Below are 9,537 nucleotides of genomic sequence, written 5' to 3' on the forward strand. Positions count from 1 at the left end.
CTCTGGTTAACACTAGAGGATGAAATTAGAGAGTACATGAGGTACTGGAAGAGAAGATTTAGACAGTGAGGGGTGTTCTTGGATAAGTAATGTTAAATAGTGAAAAGGAAAAACAACATAATAGAACAAGGGAAACAGTGTTACGTAGAAGTGATGACATTACAGCATTATTGCAGGCTTTGTTATGATAGTACTTGTGAAACCAGAAGCATAGAATGTTGATTGAACCAAAATTATACTCTATGCCATATTGGGAAGAACAGAGAAGACTAAAGAGAGTGCTAAGTCCGTACTACCCACCAGAGGGAATCAATGAGTGCAAAAACTAAAAAAATTAGAAGAAATATAACCAAGTTAAGAGACAAATACTAAACAGCTAGGTAAAATAGTTGGCTCTTTTGAGCAAGAAGTGGAGGGTTAGAGGCGGGCTGGCAACTGATGTTTTTGTGAAAAGCATTGATAAATTATGTGCACTTGTATTTTTGATAAATGTAAAAGCTAAGTTGAAAAAATAAATTATTTCTAAAATTGTTTCTTTAGTGAATAAGATAATAAGGATTATTTGCTTTAACTCAGATTTTTGCTTTCTTTTAGGAGGCTGTTTGGAATAGGGGTTGATTACTGTTTGTTAGCCTCAGTATAGGAATTTAGCTCCTTTCCTAATTTGAAAAGTGATCTCAGTAAATAAACTATTTAAAATGTATTCTAGGTGTGGCTTTAGCTGTTATTCTCTGTCACACCCGACATATCAGTGACAATGTTTTCCTTGAAGCTGCAAAGGTAAATGTTTTAAATATTGTTTATTTTGTAAAGGTGGATAGACTCTAAAAGCAGAGAGAATAAATTAGATCTGCCTTATTAATGAAAAGAAAATTACCCATCCAGTACTTTTTGATTTATCTGTCTACCTTTGTATTATATTAATTTTTTAAATCATGACTTTTTAAATGTTTGATTATAAGCTATGAATCCTTTCATATTTATAATGTTTAAATATGTATTTTATTTATGTGTGTATATATGTATGTGTATATGTATATATGAAGGTAGTATTGGGACAACTTAAAACATAACTCCTTCCATACTTTTAATGAGCAAGTACTGGTATTATTCAGAGTGCTGGCCTTTTGAGGTACAGACTTTGCAATAGGAGTTCTTCTGGAGAACTATCATTAAAAAATTCTGGTGGTTATTTTCCTAGTAGCTATGTAATTATGCCAAAAGCTTTGTATGTATTAACTACACTGTATCAATAAGTCTTTAAGCCTGGCTATTTCTTTATTGCTTAATGGTGAATAGTTTTAGTTTCTATAATGGCTTAGTATGTTCTTGCAAAGAAATAAAAATTTGGTTACCTATATTTTTTCAGTTTTTCTAGTGCTTTTTCCATTTCACTAACTCCTGTGATTTAAACAAAGGTAAAATGTTGGTTTTCTTTTCAGGCACTGACAAGCCAGTTGACAGATGAAGAGTTAGCTCAAGGAAGACTCTACCCACCTCTCACTAATATTCAGGAAGTTTCTGTTAACATTGCTATTAAAGTAAGTAATTTATATTCTTCACATAAATTATAATGACACTTTATTGTACAAATAATACAAGTTCATTGGAGCTAAACTTGAAACACTTATAAGAGTATAAAGAGGATATTTTAGTTCACCCATATTCTTATTAATAGAATATAATGCACACTATTATTTTGGGTTTGTTGTTTCTCAGTCTTTTGTTATTTGAAAAAACATAATGTGCATACACATATGCATGTAGTCACCTGTGTCTATTTTTTTTGTTTTTTGTATTTTAGGGAAGGGTCTACAGGGTGTTCAGGGTCTCACTATTAGATCGGACTCGTAGTGCTCTGCCTGTTTATGGCCTCCCAAGAGTTGGGCTTACAGGCGCGTGAGTCTCAGTTGCCCTCTCAGCACTCCCCAGGGGATCGAAACCCCCGGCCCCTGAGCCTGCTTGCAGGTGCTTTAGTCCACTGAACTATTTGGCTGGCCCTTGTGTCTATTTTTATAATTGGTTTCTTACCATACTTTTCCACTTAATATATTATAAATCTGTCCATGTAAGTCAATAATTCACTGAGTTAAAGAAATCATATTACAGTAATACATATACTCAAATTCATAGCAGCACAATTCATAAAAACTAAGTCTTGGAAGCAACCTCTATATCCATCCACAGATGAATGGATAAAGAAGTGTGGTATTTTTATACAATAGAGTACTGTGCTGCCATAAAGAAGGATAAACTTGAGTCATTTTCAGGAAGATGATAGACCTTGAGACCATAATGTTGAGTGAATTACTCAGATATTAACATTAAATATTTCATGACCCAAAGTATAAATAATTAAAGAGCAAAATCAAAGATAGATTAGGGGAAATAGTGAGATCTTTTGCAAAAGAGAAAGAGACCAAGATTGGAAGGAGTATGGAGGGAGGTGAGGGAAAGAGAATGAAGAGAAGAATTAAGCTGTTATGTGCATTACCCATTCCCCACCATGAATGTAATCACTGTGTACTGCAAACATGTCATAATAAAAATTTAAGTCACTAACATCCCCAAAATAATGTCTTGATTCTCATGTATGATTATTAATGGTGGATAGTATTCTGTTATATCATAATTTGTTTAGTAATTTCTCTCTTTTTTAACTTCTAGGTGTTTTTCTTTAGTTTCTTATTGTTACATGTTATAATGAACATCCTCTGTGTAGATAAATAGGTACATTTGTGATGAATTGCTTTTTGTTGTTGTTGGTTGCTTGTTTTGAGACAGTCTTAACAGAGAGTTCAGCCTGGTCTTGAACTCAGAACACTCCTGCCTCAGTTGGGCATGGGGGCACATGCCTGTGATTTCAGCACTTGGGAGGCTGAAGCAGGAAGATCGTGTTCGAGGCCAGCCTGGGCTATTATAGTGAGTCTCTGTCTCAAAAAGCCAGGGGAAAAAAAAACCCTCCTGCCTCAGCCTTTTGAGTGCTAGGATTATAGATTTGTACTACCACCTCGGTTTCTGTATTACATTTTAAAATTAAATTGGTGGGGCTAGTGAGATGGCTCAGTGGTCTAAAGCACCTACTTAGAACAAGCTTAGCAAAGCACAGGGACCGTGGTTCAATCCCCCAGCACCACATGTCAGCCAGCCCCGCCCCCTGGTGGGCTGAGCTGGCCACACACACACACACACACACACACAAATAAATAATTAAAAAATAAAAATAAATAAATAAATTGGTAAAACTGAATCTTATTGAGTCATTCTCAGTCAACCTCTCTACTTATTAAAATCTTGTTTTAAGTTTTTCATTATACCTTGTTATTTTCTTCATGTAAATTTGGCATTTGTCACTCTTCCTAAATATTTTAAAATTTTTGTTATCCTATATAATGAAGTGTTCTTTACATATTTTTTTCACTGGCCTTGAACTCACTATGTAAACCAGGTTGGCCTTGAGCTCACAGAGATCCTCCTGCCTCAGCCCCCCAAGCTCTGGGACTACAGGCCTATGCCACCATGCTTGGTGATCACTTCTAATGTAAAAGTTATTCTTCTGAATTGAGTTAGTAACCAGTTTCTTTACTGAACAATCTTAATTATCTTAATAGTGTTCCCAGTTGTTTTGGAACTATTAAGTTTGAATCATCTGCAGATTACTTTTAATATGTACAACTAATGAAATAGGCTTATATTCTAGTTTACTAAATTTTTTTAATAAAGCATAAGAGCTGGAATTTATTATGTACATTTTCAACTTCTGTGTAGAAAAGACTGAATTTTTTTTATCCTTTTGACTTTTAATGTTTTAGCCAAGATTGGAAAATAAGTAAAGATTATATATTTAGGGAATAGTAGCTAGATCTATTTGGGCTGAAGTTTAAGGTCTAGGGAGAAAAAGCATATAAGAGAAAATGTAAAAGTTATATTACAGGGGCTGGGGAGATAGCTCAATAGAATAAGCGCTTGCCTGGCAAGTGCAAGGGCCTGAGTTCAATCTCAAGTTCCACCAAAAAAAAAAAAAAAAAGTTACATTACAGCCACATCCCAGTGCCAGACTATGGAATCCGATTAGCTTACTATTGCAAAATACTAAGATTTTAGAATCTAGAATTACTTTGATAGAGTTCAGCTTTAGTTGGAGCAGAGTTTGGAAGGTATCCACTAAAATTATATCTGTTATATTCAACAAAAGATCATGGAAGGTAACCTGCTGGGAGGCCTAGGAATACAGTGGCAGAATGCTTTTTTTGAGCATGTTCAGGGTCTGAGGTTTGATCCCCCAGTATTGCAAAGGTGGGAAAAAAAGGAAACCTGCTTCCATTAGAACAGCATCATGGGACAGTTATGTCCCGTGCCCACCCACCTTTTGTCTCCCTTCTGTGGGGGCAGGGTAAAGTTTACCTTCTTCCATACCAGTTTTCTTTTTTTTAGAAGAAAATAGCATAGGTTTTCTTTTTAAAGGTTCAAGAAAGTACGTAGGGCTTTGCATCTGTCCTTATCCCCGTTTGCAAGCACTATTGCCTCCTGTTAGCCTTGTGAGCTAGAGAATTCAGCCATAGGGACAGGCTTGTGTGTGCTTCTTCCTGCATGCGCATATCACCAACAGGAGCTCTCTTCAGTTTTGTGCCTCGCCCTTAACCTTTACTGTGTGTACCTCTGGAGAACTGGGTAGCCAGTGAGTGCAAACCACCCTATTCTCCTGTCTGGGGCTTGTGGCTAAAATAATAGCTAATGTTTACTTCTGCCAGCTCTTTAAAAATTCAGCTCACTCCTCACCTGTTTATGTAGCAACCAGCACAACACCTCATCCTCTGTGTTGCTCTGCTAGAGGCAAGAATTTTTGAGTCTTAGTTTTCCTTACCATATCTTGTCCCTTTTTCAGTTTTTGTTATAATTGATGTGCTTTGCAACTTTCTATATTTTAAGCAGAAATAAAAATTTCTGTCCACTTATATTTAGATGAAAAACACTAATAAAAAAATTAGGGTAGGAGCATCATGTGCAGGACAACAGCATTTATTATGTGGAGCAATACTTTTCAAACCAAAACATGCATCAGAATTACCTGCAGAGCTTGTTAAAGCAGAGTTCAGGGCCCTACTACCAATCTCTAGTAGTAAGAGACTTTGTAGGTCTGGGATGGAAGTTCTCTAGGCATTGCATAGACCCCAAGAATTTGCATTTCTAGCAAATGTCCAGGAGATGCTGATGCTCCTAGTCTGAGAACTTTGAGTGGCATTGACATGGGGATCTTCATTCCACTTGGGGTTAGTATTCTTAGTGTCCCACCAGTGTCTTACATGTCATGGGATGAAGAATTAGCTATTGAGGAGACAGGAGGTTTCATGCAGGAGACTACAAATATAGGAGATGATGGGGCTTATGTGGTATTGTAACAAGCCCCATCTCTAGAAAATGGACATAAACGAGAGAAGTCAGCTGAGTATAGTAGTACATGCCTGTAGTCCCAACAGTCAGGAGATAGAGGCAGGAAGATGGTGAATTTGAGGTTAACCTGGGCTATATAGTGAAAACCACCCAGCCTTGAATAGAATAAGACACTGCCTTTGTGTTGGGGAGGGGGAGTGGAAGCAGGAAGGGCTGAGGAAGGTATATCAGAGATGAAAGTAGAGAGGATGTGGGGGTAGGAGAATCTTTACAATCACATTAAAGAGTTGAGAATGTATTGAGAGTAGTGGCAAGCCATTCATTTGACAGGCTGAACTAGACTTACATATTTTAAAATAGTATGGCTCTGACTCCAGATATTGTTCTGGATTTCTTTTTCAATTCTCATACTTTATGTTTAGTGCATGCACATTTAGAATTGTGTGTTTTGCTACTATTGGATGGCTTATTCTATAAATATCTAGCTTACTAACTGTTGGTAGTATTGAGTTTTATGTATCCTTTTTGGGCTTACTGAAGAAGAAGTGGTATAATTACTTCTGTAATTGTGGATTTATTTCTCCATCCAGCTGTTGTTGATTATATATACATTTAGGGTTGCTATGTGTTTTTTTCTTTTTTAAAAAATGTATTTGGGACAGAGTCTCACTACATAGCGGGACTCGTAGTAATCCTCCTGATTTCAGCCTCCCCCGCACTGGGATTACAGGTGATTGCCACCATGCCCAATATCAGTGGCCAGCTCAGCAGGCCCCGGGGGCAGGGCCAGCACAGCATGTGGTGCCAGGGATTTGGTCCTTGAGCCTGCCTAAGCAGGCACTTAGTCAGTTGAGCTGTTTTTCTGGTCCAGCTATACTGCTGTTTTCATTTGTGTGTATATATTGCTTAGAGTCAAACCTAGAGTCTCATATTTGCTAATTAGTAAATGCTTTATTACTAAACTACATCCTCAGTCCCACTATAGAATTACCTATCTCTTTCTTTTTAATGGTTGGAGTGGATGGGTGGATGGATGGATGGATGGATGGACAGACGGACGGACGGACCAACTGATTCATTAATTGATTGGTTGATTTTATAGTCACGGGGGAATTGAAACGAGTAGTTCAGGCTGGCCTTGAACTCATACTATCCTCTTGCTTCAACCTTCCAAGTGCTAGGATTACAGGCTTGCACCACCATGCCCAGCTCATATTATTATCACTTTAATAGGCTGCATTTAACCACTGTGTTTAATTTTGTTGTTGTTCACTGTGCTCTTCCTTCCCTTCTGAAGTTTCAAGGTGTTCCTTTTCTTATCATGCCTTTTGTGATTGAAGAAATTCTTGTCAGTTTGTTGTTGATGTCATACTCCCTTAGTTTCCCTCCACCTGAGGATATCTTGATTTCCCCTATGATTCCTGAAGGATGTTTTTGCTGGGTATAGAATGCTGGATTGACAACTCCTCTCAGCATTTGAACACTGTTGCACCATTGTCTTTTACCCTCATGGTTTCTGCTGAGAAATCCACTCTCATTGTTTTTCCCTCTTGGTAAGGGAGAAACTCCCATTGCTTTCAAGAATTTTTCTCTCTTCATTTCACAGAGTTTTAATTATGAGTCATTATGTAGACTACTTTGGTATATCCTATAATGGGTTCAGCCATTATTTGAGTATTTATCACCAATGCCTCTATCCTCTCCTTCCAGGACTCTGATGATATGAATGCTAAGTATTTTGTCACAGTCTCATAGGTCCCTAGTGTATTTTTTCCCCCAAAAAAACTTGTTTTTTTCTGTTTTCAGGATGGGTAAATTCTAGTTTTTTATCTTTTATTTTACTCAATCTTTCTTTTCTTCCATTAAGTTGTTGATCTAACACACTAGATTTTGTTTCATTTATTTGCCTTTTCAGAGCTGAAATTTCCATGTGGTTCTATATATCTTCTGTTTCTTGACTCTGTTTCCTTGCAAAGACTTTCTAACTTACATTTGTATTGAGCATGTTCATAATTGCTTTCCCAGGCATTGTTATCATGGCTGCTTTAAAACATTGGTTAAATAATATTAATATCCCTGCCATCTTTATTTTTACATTGTTGGTTGTTTTTCCTATAATTTGTTATCTTTCTGATTCTTGTTTTAATGGATATTTTTGGTTTTTTGTATTTCTTTTAAAGATCTGAATGCTAACGCAACTCTGAATCTTGTTTCAGTGACCTTCTTTGATATTGCTGTGGAAAGGGAGGGCATGTGACACCTTGTCCCTGCAGGTGAAGCAGAAGTATACTCAGCCTCCACTGACCTGGGATGGTCCTCCTTGTCATTGCTGTTCTCTGCTAACACTGCAGTTCGGTGACCTTGTTACCAGAGGACCCTACTAACCAAATCCTGACTGTTCTACACTTTCATCTTGGAAGAGTGACTTGTTACTCCCTGGTTAGGGCTAGAAATCCATGGTCCCCACATGGTCTGTGCTGCTTGTGAGCAGGAAAGGGGAGGGAAAAGCAAGACTTCTGCTGCTTGCTGGGTACAGTGGCATGTGTTCTCCAGCTACTGGGGAGGGTGAGATAGGAGGATCGCTTGAGCCCACAAGTTGAGATTCCCAGCCTGGGTAACACAGAAAAAAAAAAAAAAAAAAAAATCCTGTTGCTGACAGTGGGGAGGAAAGCCCTGGCTTGCTCCTTGGCCTTCGTGTTCACCTCCTGGTGGGGTGTTTGGTTACCTCACTGCAGCCTTGGGAAGCATAAGCTCCTTACTCAGCTTTCTGTCAACACAGGTAGAACAGAGCACAGTACTGTATTTTTCTAGGGTGTCTGGCTGGAGGAGAATGCTTATTGCCGGAAGGCTTTCTGCCTTGTCAGGCTGCTCTTTTGTGCACATAGCTGAAGAGAGTAGCCACTTGTTGAGGCTTCTTTCATCTGTGGTTATTGGTCTTTGGAGGCTGCTAGTTTCTTCAGCGTGTGCTGGGATTAAGGATATTTTTTTTTTAACTGCTAACTTTTTTCTTTAGGAAAACTGAAAGAAGGAACTTTAGTAGTAGTCACAATTTGGAATGGGAATTAAAGGAGATTTTATTTCTTAACCATGTCTCATGACACTTTTCCCCCCTCTGTACTGGGGATTTAACCACTGAGGTACATCCCCAGACATTTTAAAAAATTTGTGGCAGGGTCTTGCTAAGTTGTTCAGGCTGAGCTCAAACTTGTGATCCTCCTACCTCAGCCTCCCAGAGTGTTGAGGTTACATGCCTTACTCCTTTTTTCTCCCTGAGTTGAAATAAAACCATAACTTAAAAATGTAACTGTGTGACAGGCACTGTGCTAGCCTGTGAGGAAGCTTTCTCTACTCATTTACATTGCATAAGGCCCAGAGGATTTATTTTTATCATCCGTCATTATGTGTGGCTTGGTTGCAGAGATCAGAAATGTACTCAAACCCACTTTATTTCCACTGTCCAACACCTGATTTATAATAATTTCCATGATTCTCCATCAAAATTCTAGAGCAGAAATATCTGGTTCACTTGGCGTCAGGTTTGTCAAGTCAGGCCAGTCAAGCCAGTCCTAACTAGAATGAGTCTCCTACACTCTGTAGCCTTCTTAGCCCACCTTTCAGCAGGGCTGTGAGGAATGATAGGTTGGGCATATTGCCTAAGTGTATCTGCTGGCCTGCCGTGTGGCAAAACTTAAATTTGTTTATTGGGTATTGATTGAGGGAATGTGATTAATTATTGGGATCAGGGGAAGTGACTAAAGTACATCAAGTTTATTATAACCTGATAGATTTATTTTATTGTTTACATTGTTTTGAAATAAGTTATTCTTACTTTGAAAAAAATACCATTCTTCTAAATTTATGTGTGAAATAATAGTACTTTCTTTTGAGAGGTTATGATCAGATCCTATACAATAATCTTATTTCATTTTTCAGGTTTCAGAATACTTATATGCTAACAAAATGGCTTTCCGATACCCAGAACCTGAAGACAAGGCCAAATATGTTCAAGAAAGAATATGGCGAAGTGAATATGATTCCCTGCTGCCAGATATGTATGAGTGGCCAGAATCTGCATCCAGACCTCCTCCAATAACAGAGTAGAAGCACCCCACACTGATAATATTTTCCATACATCAGGGAACCCAT

At 37.9% G+C, this 9,537-nt stretch overlaps 1 protein-coding gene across 1 annotated transcript in view; it reads left to right on the plus strand.

Annotated features, from left to right (window-relative positions):
- Positions 1-9,537, plus strand: part of Me2 (malic enzyme 2) — an 80,266-nt gene extending 70,729 nt beyond the window's left edge. The window contains exons 14-16 of the mRNA XM_004623659.2: positions 710-780; positions 1,443-1,541; positions 9,325-9,537. Coding sequence (XP_004623716.1) covers positions 710-780; positions 1,443-1,541; positions 9,325-9,492 — 338 coding nt within the window. The 3' untranslated portion in view covers positions 9,493-9,537. The remainder of the gene's footprint in view (positions 1-709; positions 781-1,442; positions 1,542-9,324) is intronic.

This window comes from Octodon degus, unplaced genomic scaffold (genome assembly GCF_000260255.1).
Source record: "Octodon degus isolate 3935 unplaced genomic scaffold, OctDeg1.0 scaffold00003, whole genome shotgun sequence".
NCBI lineage: Eukaryota > Metazoa > Chordata > Mammalia > Rodentia > Octodontidae > Octodon > Octodon degus.